The sequence below is a fragment of the Cucumis sativus genome, chromosome 1, assembly GCF_000004075.3.
Source record: "Cucumis sativus cultivar 9930 chromosome 1, Cucumber_9930_V3, whole genome shotgun sequence".
Lineage (NCBI taxonomy): Eukaryota > Viridiplantae > Streptophyta > Magnoliopsida > Cucurbitales > Cucurbitaceae > Cucumis > Cucumis sativus.
This window is the reverse complement of record NC_026655.2, coordinates 11089737-11108055: the sequence shown is the minus strand read 5'-3', so window position 1 is coordinate 11108055 and position 18319 is coordinate 11089737. Positions and strand designations below refer to the sequence as shown.

General features: G+C 33.1%; 1 protein-coding gene and 1 long non-coding RNA gene across 3 annotated transcripts; one reads left to right on the top strand and one right to left on the bottom strand.

Moving 5' to 3' along the window:
- Positions 1-8710: 8710 nt before the first annotated feature.
- Positions 8711-9521, bottom strand: LOC101215028 (protein C2-DOMAIN ABA-RELATED 11). Of its 2 annotated transcripts, XM_004139555.3 has the most exons (3): positions 9368-9521; positions 9178-9276; positions 8711-9096 (listed from the first exon to the last, which is right to left on the bottom strand). In XM_004139555.3, the coding sequence occupies exons 1-3, from the start codon at positions 9485-9487 to the stop codon at positions 8803-8805; spliced, it is 513 nt and encodes a 170-aa protein (XP_004139603.1). In that variant the 5' UTR covers positions 9488-9521; the 3' UTR covers positions 8711-8802. The 2 variants fall into 2 exon arrangements, with proteins under 2 accessions (XP_004139603.1, XP_011654792.1); XM_011656490.2 differs by having other exon boundaries at positions 8711-9276.
- LOC116402498 lies at positions 9074-9718 on the top strand. The gene is made up of 2 exons (XR_004214899.1): positions 9074-9197; positions 9285-9718. It is a non-coding gene; the product is annotated as an uncharacterized LOC116402498 (long non-coding RNA).
- The last annotated feature ends 8601 nt before the right edge of the window (positions 9719-18319 follow it).

The window sequence follows — 18319 nt, the reverse complement described above, 5'->3', positions numbered from 1 at the left end:
AATTTGGTGTAGGCCCTGATCTGTGGAGCAAAACTCTGGTGGCATTTGTAGCATATGGAACTGTCGCAATACACGATCTGTTTGATGCTTCTCAACGAGATGAAAGCAAATCATAGGACCCACATATGTCCACATCGCTTGACCGTTATAACATTGATGTGGAAGCAATGTCATAATGTGGGACGTGTATGGTGTCCAATTAATATGTTAGAAAAAACGAACATAAGGAAGCAACAAAAAAACATGTCTACGCAATATCGGTATAATATTTTACTACTTGAGAGTTGATCAGCCGATCAAAAAACATTCGATAGGTGATCAACATATTTGCTGATAGTTCTGACAGTGGTATAACGCTGCTCCATCTAATGTGAGAAATGAATCATTAATAAGTTATAAACCCTGCAAATTTTACTAAAAAAATAATATATAATATATATATATAAAATACCTGAAACTCAAAGGTCGACCAACTGACACCTCAACTGGTACTTGTGGTGCCAGAATAGGAAATCTGTCATACGCCCATACTTGCAACAATATTAATGGGCCAGCAATCTCTAAAGATCGTGCATTACTCGCTAGACACAATTCCCTATACAACCATGTGAGGCATGCAGCGCTCCAAGCATACGTACTAGCCTGGTCAAAATTAATTAAAAGCGAGAGGAACATACAGTGGACCAAGGTGTTTGATTTGTCTGCAAATAGAAAGCCTCCAATTAACTGCATAATGTATGCACGAGCGTACCTTTGAACGCTCACTACATCAGCATCCAGTGGCAATTCTGTGAATTGTTCTGCCAACCAAGGAAGGCTCAACCGTTGACCTTTCATTTCAGGTGGACGAACTCCCAAGTAATCCTCACAGAGTACCTTCCAGTCATATAATAACGACCCTACCACAGGCTCACCATCCACAGGTAACCCTAACTGAACTGCAACATCCTGTAGGGTGATCGTGCATTCCCCACAAGGCATATGAAATGTGTGGGTCTCTGGTCTCCAACGCTCGACCATAGCAGCAATCAAATGCCAGTCCAACTGCATAAATCCTATCTGGGAAGCCCCTAGAAATCCAGCAGCCTCTAAATATGGTACAATTCGCTGATCGAATGGGATCGTGCGCTGAGATGCTGCCTCTCTTCGTCGACAACTCAAAACAACTGTGGAGGAGGCCTCTCATATAGACTTTGAACGATGGGATGATTGTAGATATAGCTGTGTAGGATCACACGGCCCAGGTTCCATTATGCAAATAACCTAAAAAATATCGAAATACTATGAGGATCAATTGACCCAAATTCCATTACATGATTACAATATTATAAATTTAAGTTGTTAATTTTACATATCAATAAATTATAATTAAAGTATTCATCAAAGACTAAGATATACATCAAACAATTACATAGAAGTCATGCATTAATAATTACATCAAACCCTAAAATAATTACATATCAGTGTCTTGAAGAAGAAGAAGCACGTTGAAGACAAGTACGTCTATTATGTCCTTCTACTTTACAGACCGTGCATCTGATTGATTGACTAGACTCTTTCCAATCCATTTCATTTTGGATCCTTGTAGTTCTTGGTCGACCGAGTCCTTCAAGTAAGTCTGCATTGGGGCGAACTTCAGTGAATGATATCTCTGGCCAATAATCTGAGTGTTGGATTGGATGGAAGCGACCGTCATAACAACGTTTGAATGTCGACAACAAGTAGCATTCATCAATGTATGGTATGTATGTCAAGTGCATGTAATTACAAACTGCAATTACATGCGAACCACGGAATCTTAAACGACTGCCACTTATTGCAAGAACATGTCCCTTCCATCAAACTTACTACCTGTGTGTGTTGGCCTTTGTATGGAGAAATCATACTCATACCCGTGTGAACCTCAAACGTCTGGGTTTCTCTATCAATGATGTTACTGAATGTGCAGAAGCTCGTTTTTCCCACTTCGTAAGCTTTCTTATCGCATATTCCGTATAAATATCACCACGATCGAGTGCTTCACTTATCTCAGCTCGCCGACGTTCGAAATAAAGGATTGTGCGATAAAATGTTAGTCTAACCAAAGAAGTGATGGGTAACATTCAAGCTCCTTTAAATACACCGTTCATACATTCAGTTGCATTGCTTATCGTCCACCCATATCGAGATCCATTGTCATAGGACTGAGTCCATTTTTCCACGTCAAATCTTCAAAAAACTCAAGACACTCTGGGTTCAATCGTTGTAGTTCTTTCATTATTTTTATAAATTTGCGCCTTTGGTGTTGATTACCTGCCCTAAACACCAAGTCTTTCAGTTGCTTCGATTTATATTTTTCATTGAAGTTGCTAGCAACATGACGAACACAATATCGATGGACAGCTCGAGGTTCACTCCAACCTACCTTTTCATTGTTAATGGTAGAAAGAATGCCCCTATGTCTGTTAGAGATCAAGCAAATATCATATCGATCAGTAACGTATTCGCGAAGTGCATGAAGAAACCATGACCAACTAGACGTGTTTTCCCCTTCCACTATAGCAAATGCAAGAGGAAATATATGACCATTTGCATCAATCGATAAGGCAGTTAACATTTTTCCCTTATACTTTCCATACAAATGGGTTCCGTCGATCTGAATTAATGGTCTACAATACTTGAACCCTTCTATTGCAGGACCAAATGACCAGAAAACCCTTCCAAAAATGGTTGTACCTGGTACATCGGATGGAAGAAAAAACCAATCAACTCGAGTTCCCGGATTATAATGTACAACGACACTCAACCAGTATGGAAGCTCATTATATGATTTGTGAGTGATCTTGTGTTAAATTTAGCTGTGAGTGATCTTGTATTAAATTTGAGTACAGACACGAGTGCTCTCCTTGGAGCTTAGTTATTTTAAACAATTTGGTGGCTCTTACGCTTCGTAGCACGTAACCTCCAGTTGCAGCCATTACTCCATTGTTTGCATCGAATATTCCACAAATGTTGGTTTGATTCGACTACAACAATTTCATAGGGTTGTGTCACACAATACCTCTTAACAGCCAACAGAAGATCTTCCTTAGAGTCAAAGATCATTCTCTTCTGTATTAAACAAGATGTGTCAACAAATACATTTCTATCTGCCAATGTAGAGCCTTGTTCACAAACAGAATTCGCAATGTCCCAATCTATTTGTGTAAATATATCGGACGGGATCATTTCATTCTCTTCCTCTATATTTTCTTCATTACCAAATAGTTCATCGACTTCTACATCTATATCACTATCTCCATCATTACTAGATTCAAGAATAACTAAATCTTCAGGTCGCAACGACATATTTAATTAGCTGTTAAATATGAAAACGATAATCAGTTTAATGTATATATTTATTTTATTAGTAATGTAATGTACACAATAAAGTGTACACAGTAATGAAGAGTTTACTCTTGAATTTTTATTTAGTTAAATATGATTTGGCTTTGGTTTTTTTTTTAGGTTTTTATTAATAACTATATTTTCAAATAATAATAATAATAACAATAATAATAATAATAATAATTATTATTATTTATTATTATTATTAGGGTTCATTAAATAAGTTTAGGTGGTGCATTAAATAAGAATATAACTAAATTCAAATAATATAACTAAATTCAAACAATAAAGATGTTTATTTTTATTATTTTTATTTTTATTCTTATTATTATTATGATGATGATTATTATTTTTATTATTTTTATTATTTATTATTTTTATTTGAGAACCCTAATTTTATTCACAGCTGGATTCAAATTTCATGAGTGTTCAAATGAAAATGAAGCTAGAATGAAGGGTTTTTAGGGTTTTTAAAATAGTCGAAGTCGTGTACGGGGTACACGATTTCCTGCATGTGCGACACGTGGCTACACCCCCTAAAGCCTACGTCCACCCGTGAACCCTATGGTTGACTGGACTGTTGACCGTTGACTGACTGTACTGAAGTCGTGTACCCTGTACACGACTTCAACCACTACGCCGTAAAATGTGCCAGCTGTATGGGAGTCGTGTACCCGGTACACGACTCTAGTCAGAAAACGTGGGCCGGGTCCACGACTCCACTCAGATATCGTAGGCCCGATCCACGACACCATTGGGATTTATTGAAGTCGTGTACCCCGTACACGACTTCAGTCACCTATTTTTGAAATTACTTTCCCAACTACCCTATTTTTGTAAATACTTTTTAAAAACACATTTTTTTTAAAAAATCCCAAATGAAGTCCTCTATGTGCGAAAAAAACTGTCAAGTGGGTCACATTTCATATAAATTATTGTTTTTAATTTATTATTATTCAGTTGTGAGTGGATTTAGTTTCGGGAATTCTAGTGTTTGTTTCATGTATAGTCTCCTTGCATGGGTTTGCACGATTAAAATATGTAAGCTAGGTTTACACTGCAAAATCCTCTACTCGGCAAGTCATGGTCATTGTCTGCGAGATGTTCACTATGTCTCTGGTCCTTGTGTAATTACTAAATCTTTGTCGAGTACAAGTTTTCTTATTTCTTGTCCAAGTGTAAGCGAAACAATAGACTCACTGGATAACCTATGGTCGAACATAGGGAATTGATATCAAAACTTAGTTATAAGGTCTATTGCTTCTTCTAGGCGGTATAAAATAATTATACAGTGTAAAGTAAATGTATGTTTAAGCTAAGTCTACTATCTATACTAGAGATTATATAAATGTGGTAAGAATGGTGGAAAGATGGGGTAATGTACTAACTTGTGTTAAGGAAACATGAAGGAAATTCTTCAGATTATAAGAGATTAAACTTTGCAATAAGCTGTGATACGTTAGATATCAATTAATTAGCTTTTGATTGAGGCAAGCACCTCTTAGTGGCTTAAACCCCACACTTGCTCGCCTCTCAAGAAAATGACAAAGCTTCATTAAGCGATAGCTATCTAGCAGTTGTTACTTATAAGACTTATATTACCTCTGATCTTTTAAGGGTGGTAACCTTTCAATGCCAAGTACCCACACTTGTTCTCCTTTCGAAATAAAAATGGTGGAAGTTTAATCACAAATGTGGAGTTTATCTACAAACTCCTCCTTGTGCACATTAGCTCTGTCCTTATTACCTACTCTCTGCTTGTCGAATTTAGGTTCATACTTAACGTTGTGGATTGAGTGTTCTAGTTTCGGTTATAGTCTTAGGATTGTGGGAGTAAGATATATAAGTTAAATTCATATTGCAATCCTTTTACACAGCGAGTCATGATCATCACTTGCGAGATACTTACTATATCTCTATGTCCTTGCGTAGTTACTAAATTCTCGTTGAGTATAAGTTTTTATATTGCTTGTCTAAGTGTAAATGAAAGGATAGGTTTTCTTGGTGATCCAGGGTCAAACATGGAGAATTGATATCTTTATTTTTCATACTTTATTTTATTGAAGTGTTTTTGAATTACAAAGAAAAATTAGAATGCTATAAGGCAGGGAGCCAGACTTGCGACAAGACAGATTAAATGCTTAAAGAGTACATCAAAAGTGATCACTTGCATTGTAAATGACATAAATAAAAAGAAATAAACAACATTATGTGATACATAGCAAATTCTACTAAGATTTTGGCGACAAAATGAGGTTTCTATGGGTGAGGTTCTAGTGGAGTTATCCTCACTGTTGCTACTGGGTCATGTTGCTTCATTGGATTTGCTAAGGTTTAGCATAGGCGAACAAGGATTGTTTTGAAGAGTTGTAAGGGGTTTTCTTTTCTTCGATCCTCAAGCTTCCTCCTCTTCTTTTTTGTAGCTTCATCACCAATCCATCGATTGAGCTTTTTCAAAATCACTTACGAAGTTTAAGAGTCCAGTAGGTTCGACGCCGATTTTGAAAGTGAGTTCCTTGTTCCATACAGGATTTAGGTTACTTTTAATTACTTTGGTTTTTGCACCTTAATCCTCTTCTTGGATGGTGATGAGGTCCCACTTGTTCTTTTTGCCCTTCCTCTACCTGTGCCTGCAATAGTGTCCTTGAATATACTTGTCCCTCTTCCTTCTTGCAGTTGGGCACTTTCTCCTCTGACAAAGTGTTTCTAGTCTTTTCTTTCTCAAACTCCTCGGCCACGTCCTTCCCTACTTTTGTCTCCGACTTTGGCTCTTTTCTTCTTCTTTCAAAGACCAGAATTTCTTTTGTTGATCTTATGAGGGTTCTTGTTGCTAATCCTGAAAAATCTGCATCAGGTGAGGAAGTGATTTCCATTGGAAGTTCAAGATCTTCCTTCCTCACGCTTGGTTTTTCTGCCTCTTCTTTCTTCTTCTTGTTACATTTTTTTTATTCTTGTACATCTTTTTACTTTCTTCTGCTTCCTCCTTGACATTTTCTTTTATTCTTATATTTTCTACCTCGACCTTTAATAGCGGGTAGAAAGAACCGTTATTATAGATTTTTTTAGTAGAATAATTGGAATTAAAACACCTAAGGAATGTTCAGAACGCATGACTTATGTTGTAAAAACATAAATACTTAGAAATAAGGCTTATATAAATGTAGTTCCTGTTTTACGTGTTTACCCATGTTTAAATGCTAGACAAGTGCAGAAAACCGAAAAGGAGCAAGTCGCACGAGACATCCTGCACAAAGATAAGCAGATGGATCGTGCCAAGCAACTAACAATCCCATGCGATGAACCTAAACATCACGCGAGAAAAGCTCCCTCAAAGACAAAAATGGTAGTTGAAATGACATGACTTCACAATGGGGCAGATTACGGCATTGACACCTTCAAAGCAACAAAGTTTTTCCACTGAAAAAGTAACCTATAATAAGCACTGCATCTACATCATGATTCTTATCAGGTGCTCTACTATCTTGACTTAGTATTTTTTGGGTATAGAGTATACAAAGATAAAAAAAAGTATTTTGAAACATAGACAATGTTTAGTTTAAAGAAAGTTTCAAGATTGTATGTTTATGTACAGTTTATGAACGATTTATGAAAATATTAAATTGTATTTATTTTAAAGTATGTTTTATAAAATCATCACTCACTAGGCTATTTTTAACTCACACTTTCCAAATGTTTTTCCACTTTTTAGGTAGAGGTCGTTATCCAAAAGTCTAGCCATTGTCTCCAAGTTTACTGTACAAAGTGGTAGATAATTTTATTGTCAAGGGTCATTTTTAGTTTAGTTAAATCCTTATCATGTAAATGGTTTTGATTAAGTCAGTTTAGATGTTTATCTTTTGTTAGGTATGTTACCTGTAATTAATGGCACTTAGCCTTAAACTACTTTGAAGTAGTGTAAGCAAGTTTATTTGGTTTTTCTCTGTTAGTCCACTACATAAGTTTTACTTTTACCTAGTTATTTAGCATGAGAAAGGTTCAGTAGTCAGGGTCAACTGGTGTCGTTAAAAAAGGGAATAATGTCGATTGGCTTCACGTCACATCTTGGGCTGAGCAAGTAGATGCTCGGGGCGGAGTGTGACACATATATATTACCTACCACACATCTCGCACATATTTCGCATACATCTCGCACATATCTCGCACATTTCAAACTTTTACTATGTGTTCCGAAATTGAATGTTTACCTCTCTTAAGTTCTATGGAGCACTTTTAGGCATGTTTAGGAAGCCTATTAGGGACATATGTATTATCTCGCATGCATCTCGCACACATCTCGCACATTTCAAATTTTTCTGTGTTCCATATATGGAGTGCTTTTACGCATGTTTATGAAGTCTTTTAAGTACATATATATTATCTCACACATTCCAAACTTGTGAATCCTGAAGGAAACACAATAACTTATTAATCCTAAAGGAGACACAAATGCGAAAGGACACATTGCTACAAGTATGAGGCAACTACTAGTATTTTATAACGACATCCACATATGTCAATCATATCATAAATATCAGTCACACACATGTCAATCGTATCATAAATATTAGTCACATATTTAATCAATGAGTAGAATCACCATAAATCCCATAAAACAATTATATAACTGATAATTGGATTAAATATTTGAAGTTTAGAAGTTGCAGAGTGTTTAGGGTTTAGGGTTTAAAATGTATGCGAGATGTTTGTAAGATATAAATATAGGTGAAAAGCTCCTTAAACCATGTGCAAAATCTTCCTAAATCATCTATAATTGGTTTAGGAATAACCTTTTGAAGTTTGAAAGTTACTAGATATTTGTGAGATGTTTGCTGGATAAAAAAAATAATATCTAAAAACTCTATAAAATGTGTAAAATCACCTAAAATAACTATAGAATTGATTTGAAATTAGGTATTTTCAATTTTAAAACTTGTGAGATGTTTGCGAGGTAAAAAAAAGTAACTCCCTCATGTGCAAAATCACGCTAATACACTAAGTTAACCTTTACCAAATAACATGACAACTTGATCAAATGCGGCAAGAAGATTAAGAGTAAATTTGAAAGAATAAGTTTACCTATCTAATTTCACATAAACACATTATTTTGTAAACTTAAATGTTTTGTTCTAAAATTAGACCCAAAGAGATAAAACAATCTAATTTGTTACTTGCTTAAATTTACGAAATAAATATAAAATTTTGAATTTGTTGAGAGAGAGAAAGAGAAAGAGAAAGAGAAAGGTAAAATTTTCATTAATTGAACTTTTCACTCATATTTTGTTTAAAAGTCTATTTTCTCCCTATCATCTTAAAACCTCACAACGCCTTAAAAAATGGACTTTACTTAGGAATCAAACTCGTGTTTTATTACCGAAACTATGCTAAGTTAAATCGATTTTCCTATCACATTTTCCCCTTCCAATTTGGATCCTTAATTCATTCCAAATTCATCTGTTCTTCTACATACTTCATTCTGACTTGAATCTCTCCTGATTCCACTCCGCCCAGGCGCAACCAAACATCTTGCACCACCTCGCCGTCGATACACCGTATCGAGTATTCCTCCGAAACGCAGTCGTCTCTCCCCGGAACCACCTTCCTCAGCGTCGTCTCGCCGGTCGACATTCTCAGAATCTTACTTAGCCGACTTGCAGATTGCATTGGTTGAAGGTTAATCGATGCTCGCCCCATCCTGTCGTCTCGCTTGAACAAATCTTTGTCGAACACTTCCTGAACAAGAACAATCCTGATGAGATGTGGAAACGGAAACAGAGAGCAATCCATCGATTGAGCTTTTTCAGAATCACTTACGAGGTTTAAGAGTCCAGTAGGTTCGGCGCCGATTTTGAAAGTGAGTTCCTCGTTCCATACAGGATTTAGGTTACTTTTAATTACTTTGGTTTTTGCTTTCTGTATAGATCAGAAACAGAGATTCGTCAATCGAATGAAACAATAATCGATTGCCATTGAAATTGAAAAATGAATCGAGTATCGGAATCACCTGTTTCCCCAATTTGACGACGACGTATGGATCGCTACTTCTGAAATCTCGAATCACGAGATTTTTCCCTTGGATTACGATGACTTTCAGCCGCCCTGATTCCGAAGGTTTCGCCGCCATTACTTCTGGACTTAGCTGGGAAATTTCGAATTGATTCTTCAACAATGGAAGTCGAGAAAGCTTGTTTGAGGATGGACGAAGAAAATAGAAAGGTTTTGTGGTTTCAAAGATGAAGAAATTGTAGATTTTATTAACACAGAACCAAATCCATACAGGTAAATCTCAAATTGGATGTAGTTTTCTTTTTAATTGCCAACGCAACTGGAAATCCACTCAAACAAAGTGACGAAACTCCGCTTATTAGTAACAAAGAAACAAATTAGATACAGAAAGAGCTAAATTTTGGTTCATTCCCAAAGATTATAAAAGATTAGAGATTAATTACTGATCCTTAAAGTGGTTTTTAACTGATGATTCGTGTTCTCTAAAACCTTACATTTTCTGTTCTTCATTCTAAACTAATTTTTATTCAACTAACTTTCTTTTTATTATTATTAGCAGTATCTTAAAAATATAAAAAAAAAATTTAGATTCCGTTACTTTAATGGTGGAGTAATTTTTAATTTATTTAAATTGTGATTGTTTATAGTTTAATTGTTTAATACGGGTGGACAAAGTTTTGATACAACACTATTATTGATACAAAATTGGATGAGCTGAACAGACTTAGAGAGGTGACTTTTGTTTCCCTTTTGGGAAGTTTGTACCAAAATATAATGTCATGAGAAATGGTCACTCTACTCTTTTAGTTCATTCTCATGGCCCTCTCTCTTTAATGTAATTGAGTGTAGCACCAGAAAAAAAAATTAATGTAATTTTATCCTTAATTATCTTAAATAGTCTATGATTAGATCATTATGGGTGTTAGATTAATTGAAATTAGAAGTTCATGAATTTATTAGGGGTAATGTGTTGGATTAATTAAATATATATATATATGGGTATATATATTTAATTAAAGATTTTGGAATTTGGCATAGAAGGTTATTATAAAATGTAACATTCTAAATTTTTAGAGATTTTATTAATTATCTTATATTATTTGGTGAAATTCATGTTAGAATTTAGGATTTAGGGTTTAGGAAGTTTTGTTGAGAAAGTTGTAGACTTGTTGTGCCATGAAGTAAGGTGGGAAGTTCATCGAATAACCTTTCTTTCCAAATGAAAACAAATTCAAGAGCCTTGAAATTTGTATAAAAGAAGGATGTGAAAATTTTGTTTCATAAAACACATTATATGACAATTTTAGTAATGTTAATTAAGTATATAACAACATTTTTAAAAAATTATAAATATAGTAAAAACTATTAGTGATAAACTCTTATGGTCTATCAATGATAGATCAATATTTGCAACATGCTCTATCAGTAATAAACATTTATCATTGATAGACTTTGACAGAGTTTATTATATTTGTAAATTTTTTAAAATGTTGATATATCCTTAATTATTTTTTAATTTAATTTCTATATTTGCAACTGTTCCTAAATAATAAGTGTTTTAATATAAACATAGGTTCAAATCAAATCATTTTAACACATTAGGCAATTTATACAAGTCAAATCTCATTAACAAATATTTATAAATCAAATGGAAATCTTTTCCTTTCAAATCATTCCTAATAAGTCACATCACAAAGGTATATACACTATAAAAAAAAAAAGAGTATATGATAGCTAGCTAAAAACGCTATCGTAGACATATTATAGTGTTTTACCAAAAATCATGATAGCCCACACTATTAAAACTCCGGAATTTTAATAGCGCTTTATAAAGGAAAATTGCATTAGATGACAAAAATATTTTTAAAAAACAGCCCAAAACAGCTCATAATACCTCTTTTTTGCATATTACAAATATGGTAAATATGACAAGCAATTAGTGATATCAGACGGCTATCAGAGGGTTATTAGAGGGTTATCAGCGAGCTATCAGAGGATTATCGACTTTTAGATTTGCTACTTTTGTAATTTAGAAAATATAGTGACATGAGCCTCATCATCATAATTTTTTTTGTTATTTTTTCAAGTGCCCTTTTATAAAAGCTATAAAAAGCATGTATTTTGATAGAGTTTTGGAAAGGTTATAAAAAACATCTTTGTAATAGCGTATCTTTTATTTATATAATTTATGATAGCGTTTTCTCAAAGTTATGAAAAACTTTTTATAGTGTATTATGAATGCTATAGAATGTGTGCATTTGATAGCATTTTAGAAAAGTTATAAAACAACTTTGTAATAGTATTTCTTTTATTTATATTATATGTGATAGTGTTTTGTTAAAGGTATGAAAAACTTTTTATAGCAAATATAAAAGGTTGATTATTTATAATAGCAGTTTTTAACAAATATAAACATTTAGTCGTACCGTTAGATAAAAGCTATAATAATATAGTATTTTCTTACATTTTATATACAAAAAAATATTTAAATATCAATATTCAATTCCGAACATCATATAAAATACATTCCAGTTATGTGAAAGAAATCTATTTAAAAGGCTTATAATATAGAAAGAGTTTGTACCATCAAAATGTTATTTTCACAAAAGATTTATATTACCTTGCACAAAATGTTATTTATATGTTCTCACGAAAGATAGTCACTAATATATCATTCAACACAACACAATGATCAACCTAAGTAATAGGATATCGTGGACCCTTTTTCATGTAGTGTCTATATCATCCATTAGTTACAAAAAGTTAATAGGATCTATAAATCTAAACACTTGAAGCTTGGTGTCTTGGTAATGACATTCTTGGGCGGTGTACAAGTGTACTTTTATCAACCTAAAAAACAATTATAAACAAAAGCTAAATGAATAATTAAGTTTATAAACAAAGATTTTAGTGAAAAAAGCTAGCTTGAAGTTAATAGTTAAAGAATGTACATACTTAAAATAACTTTATCAAGAGGTCATGCTACTGTGATTCCAATAACATCCTCAATGTATGTCATCTCTAAGTTAGGTCTTCATAAAAATGCATCGAACTTCTTTGGAAAGTTCCACTCAAACTCTAACTGTGGAAATTTTTTTGCCTACAAAAGTCGAACAGTGACGCATGAGACGCAATTTTTATTTTCGTCCCAAATACTTCAAAAAGGGTCAATACTATAGCCTATGAAGAAATGACCCAATTTAGAATGACGTCAAAGGTCTCGAAAATTCACATGTGGTCTATTTTTGAGTAATAATAAAGTTTCTTGCCCACAAAAGCTGAACAAGGATGGTCAAGACTTTGTTTTTATTTTCGTCTCAAATCGTTAAAAAATGGTCAATGCTATAGCCTACGAAGAAATGATCAAATTTAGATCGATGACAAAAGTCTCAAAAATTCACATCTAACTACAAGGTGGTCTATTTTTTAGTAATATTAAAGTTTTTTTGCCACAAAAGCTGAACAGTGATGGTCGAGACTCAGTTTTTATTTTCGTCAGAAAACGTTGAAAAAATGGTTAATGTTATAGCCTAAGAAGAAAGAACCCAATTTAGAACGATGTCAATGAACTCGAAAATTCACATCTAACTACTAGGTAGTCTCATTTTGAGTAATATTAAAGTTTTGTGCCCACAAAAGCCGAACAATGATGTCCGAGACTCAGTGTTTATTTTCGTCCTAAAACATTGAAAAAATGGTTAATGATACAGCCTACGAAGAAAGAATTCAATTTAAAACGATGTCAAAGGTCTCAAAAATTCACATCTAAATTCTGGTTGGTCTATTTTTTTAGTAATAATAGAGATTTTTGCCATAAAAAGCCGAACAGTGATGTCTGAAACACAGTTTTTATTTTTGTCACAAAACGTTGAAAAAAGGGTAAATCCAGCCTACAAAGAAAGAACGCAATTTAGAACGATGTCAAAAGTCTCAAAAATTCACATCTAACTACTGGATGGTCTCCTTTTGAGTGATATTAATTTTTTTTGCCCATAAAAGCCGAAAAAATATGCCCAAGAGTCGGTTTTTATTTTCGTCCCAAAACGTTGGAAAAAGGACCAATGTTATAGCCTACGAAGAAAGAACGTTATTTAAAACAATGTCAAAAGTCTCGAAAATTCACATCTAACTACTAGATGGTCTACTTTTTTAGTAATATTAAAGTTTTTTGTCCACGAAAGCTGAACAGTGATGCCCAAGATTCAGTTTTTATTTTCGTCCCAAAACATCGAAAAAAGAGTCAATGTTGTAGCCTACGAAGAACGAATCCAATTTAAAACGTTGTCAAAAGTCTTGAAATTCACACCTAACTACTGAGTGGTCTATTTTTAAGTAATATTAAAGTTTTTTCTCCACAAAAGCCGAACAGTGATGTTCGAGACTCAGTTTTTATTTTCATCACAAAACATTGAAAAAAGAGTTAATGTTATATCCTACGAAGAAAGAACCCACTTTAAAATTATGTTAGAAGTCTTTAAAATTTACATATAACTACTAGGTGGTCTATTTATTAGTAATATTAAAGTTTTTTGTCCACAAAAGTTGAACAGTGATGCCCAAGATTTAGTTTTTATTTTCGTCCCAAAATGTTGAAAAAATGGTCAATGTTATAACCTAAGAAGAAAGAACCCAATTTAGAACGATGTCAAATGTCTCGAAAATTCACATCTAACTACTAGGTGGTCTATTTTTTAGTAATAGTAAAGTTTTTTGTCCACAAAAGTCGAACAATGATTCTCGAGACTCAGTTTTTAATTTCATCCGAAATACTTGAACAAAGGTCAAATGCTATAGCGTACAAAGAAAGGACCAAATTTAGAACGAAGTCAAATGTCTAAAAAATGCACATCTAACTACTAGGTGGTCTATTTTTTAGTAATGTTAAAGGTTTTTGCCCACAAAAGCCGAACAATGATGCTCAATACTCAATTTTTATTTTCGTCCCAAAATGTTGAAAAAATGGTCAATGTTATAACCTAAGAAGAAAGAACCCAATTTAGAACTATGTCAAAAGTTTCAAAAACTCACATCTAACTACTAGGTGGTCTATTTTTTAATAATATTAAAGTTTTTTTTCCACAAAAGCCGAATAGTGATGCCCGAAACTCAGTTTTTATTTTCGTCCCAAAATTTTGAAAAAAATGGTCAATGTTATACCCTACGAAAAAAGGACCAAATTTAGAAAGATGTCAAAGGTCTCGAAAATTCACATCTAACTACGGTTGGTCTCATTTTGAGTAATATTAAATTTTTTGGCTCACAAAAACCGGAGAGTGATGCCCATGACTCAGTTTTTATATTTGTCCCAAAACGTTGAAAAAATGCCTAATGCTATAGCCTACGAAGAAAGGTCCCAATTTAGAACAATGTTAAAGGTTTAGAAATTTCACATCTAACTACTAGATGGTCTCATTTTGAATAATATTAAATTTTTTTGCCCACAAAAGCCGAACAGTGATGCTCGAGAATCAGTTTTTATTTTTGTCCCAAAACGTTTAAAAATGACCAATGTTATAGCCTACGAAGAAAGGACCCAATTTAGAACGATGTCAAAGGTGTCGAAAATTTACATCTAACTAGTGGGTGGTCTATTTTTTAGTAATATTAAAGTTTTTTGTCCTAAAAGCTGGACAGTGATGCCTGAGACTCTGTTTTTATTTTCGTCCCAAAACGTTGAAAAAATGGTCAATGCTATACTCTACAAAAAAATAACCCAATTTAGAACATTGTCAAAAGTCTAGAAAATTCACATCTAACTACTAGGTGGTCTATTTTTTAGTAATATTAAAGTTTTTTGCCCACAAAACCCGAAGAGTGATGGCCTTGACTCAGTTTTTATTTCTATCCCAAAACATTGAAAAAATGGTCAATGCTATAACCTATGAAGAAAGGACCCAATTTAGAACGATTTCAAAAGTCTCAAAAATGCACATCTAACCACTGGGTCGTTTATTTTCGAGTAATATTAAAGTTTTTTGCCCACAAAAGTCGAGCAATGATGCCCGAGACTCGGGTTTGATTTTTGTCCCAAATACTTGAAGAAAGCGCAAATGTTAGCCTACGAAGAAATGACCCAATTTAGAACGATGTAAAAAAACTCAAAAATTCACATCTAACTACTACATGGCCAATTTCTTAGTAATATTAAAGTTTTTTGCCCACAAAAGCCGAACAGTGATGCCCGGTACTCAGTTTTTATTTTCTTTCCAAATACTTAAAAATTGGGTCAATGCTATACCCTACGAAGAAAGGACCCAATTTAGAACGATGTCAAAGGTCTCGAAAATTCACATCTAACTATTAGGTGGTCTATTTTTCAGTAACATTAAAGTTTTAAATCAACATCAATGAAAAAACGACATTAAAGGTTTTTAATAACGATAGCATAGATGTCGGTTTCAAACTGACACTAAAGGCCATTAATGTCGATTTTAAAACGACATTAAAGGAAAAATTTCTTCTAGTGAAAGGGCCTCACCCTCTCATTGACATAAGAGAGATTTAATTTATAGGTTGAACAATAAACCAATTGTTCAATAGTTGATCGGTGGGATTTAAGGAGCAAGATGTAATCTCAAAGGTAAAATGGTATTTTGACCCAATTGAGATTACAAACAACCTGTGAAGGATTAACTTATTGATCATGGTTATATCAGATGGACACAAATATACTATAGTGAAGGGAGTGTAACTATGAGACTTTAGTGGGATGACTCATTAGTTAATGAATGTTGATTAGCTTGATCTAAAAGAGTTTAGCTAGTTAATCTCGAATCATTGAAGCTCGTGATCTATAGGTCAATTAGGTTCCTCTGCTAGCTCATATAGAATTAATTTAGAACAATATGTTGAAATAATACAAATCGTTCGTGTTAGGTAAAGAGAGAGAAACCGACGAATTATATGTGATATAGTCATCAATTATAAGTTTGAGATAGAGCTTTATGTTTAAATATTAAAAATATGAATACAAATTCAAATTCGGAAGCTCGGAATTGATGGAAATGGTCAAAGTTGTAAAAAGTCAAAATGTTAACTTTGACTTTGAAAAATCAAACTTTGATCAGCTTTATGTTCAAACGTAGTTTGAATTTTGGAAAAATGAATGCATATTCATGCTTGGAAGATTGGAATTAGTCAAGCCGAAGAAAATGATAAAAAGTTAAAATGTTGACTTTTATCTTGAAAAAGTCAATGTTTGAGTTTGACTTAAGTGGTAAAATTACCATTTTACCCATTAACTAAAGTTTGTGGAAAAATTCAATATTTTGTTAGATAGTCCCACTAACTCTTAACGGACTAAGTGGAAGCTCATGGTGATAACACCAAGCCCACTGAGGAAAAATGCAAGGTGACTAATTCCACTAATTGTAAGTAGAAAGTGAAGTGTTCAGTTTGGGTGAACTAATTACATGTAACAGTCGCATGTAATTAGGCTATATAAATATCTTTTCTTCAAATATTAGAAGACTTTGAAATTTTGATATTTTTTTTACAAAATGATACCAATTGGTTCTCTCCCAAATCATCAACCTAATTCCCTCCTTTAATTTTTGTTTCTCTCTTTCAAATTCTTCCACATTTCGGGTCCCACAATTCGGTTTTTAGTCCGAAGAATAGTGGGTCAATATTGGTGGTGGTTCCGATTCGTGTTAGTGAGGAGTTATCGAGAAATCAAGAAGCTACGTGGGTATGTATTTTCTTTAACCCTAATTTGTTTTAATTAAGAATTTTTAAGCATGTACATTACTAAATAGTTTAGTGGCAATTAGAGTAATTTTGATCTCTATTTCTGTTGCACATGTATCATTTTCCTTCAAACAACGATTTTTTTCAAGATTTTTTAGCACATGATCGTTTAAATTTGATATAGGATCGTTTATATTTGGTACACCATCGTTTAGATTTGATATTTGAAATTTGGCTATCCAAATCTAAGCAATTTAAAAAAAAATTATTTGGTAGGCGATCGTTTAGTTTTGACTATTTTTTTTTTTTTTGTATATAACCAAATCTAAACTACATTTTTTTTACAAGACCATTTATAGTTGGTAGATGATCTTGAACAAACATTAGTTTGAAACAAATAAAAAAAATAGATCTTTTATATTTGGTATACGATCTTGAACCAAATAACAATTTAAAAAACAATAAAAGAAAAATAGGAGAAGAAGAGAAGAAAGACGATGAAAAGGGAAAAAATCGCAGAAGAGAGAAAAAATCGCAGAAGAGAAAGAGAAGAAAGATGATGAAAAGGAAGCACAAATTTGAAATATTTTAAAAGAATTGTCGACATAATAGACTTTTTTAATTTTGTTACACGGACCGTAAATATTTTGACTTTTTGTGATATTTATGAAAATTAACCTAATAATTATTGTTAAAAAAACTTCTTTAAAGAAGAAAATAGAAGAATGAAAAAATGTGTATTTTAAAAAATATTATTGTGATTAAATCAACGACATATTTTCAACGACTCACGAAAAGAAGTTTTTCAAAAATTATTTTTTTATTAATTTTTCAAGATTTGTAACAGAATGTGGCCAGAAGTTAATGTTGTAATTATTTTTTTAAAAAAGTAATTCATGGCCTTGAATAATGTTGACGATTCAAACCCATTGGAAAGAGGGTAAGAAGCCTTGTGAAGAAGATAGTTGATCAATGGTGATGACAGTCAACCGTTGCCAATGTGTAAGATGATTGGTTTGGTTGGTCCTGATCATCATGACAATTGGTCGCCAAGGGTCATGACTATTGGTCATTGACCATCACTATGATCGTTTGTTATTAGGGACGACATTGATAATTAACGATATTGATTGGTCAGAGCATCGATCGAGAGGTTAACTTGACCAAGTTCAAAGTTGTAGGTCATCAACGATTAAGATGATTGGTCATTGACGATCAAGACAATCTATAATCGACAATTAAGATGATTCAAAAGTAAGGA

Excerpts from the sequence above, each read along its gene's own strand:
- LOC101215028 (XM_011656490.2), bottom strand. The coding sequence starts at position 9,487 with ATGGCGGCGAAACCTTCGGAATCAGGGCGGCTGAAAGTCATCGTAATC. Across the intron at positions 9,277-9,367 it reads TCGTCAAATTGGGGAAACAG|AAAGCAAAAACCAAAGTAAT; the intron begins GTGATTCCGATA and ends TGATCTATACAG.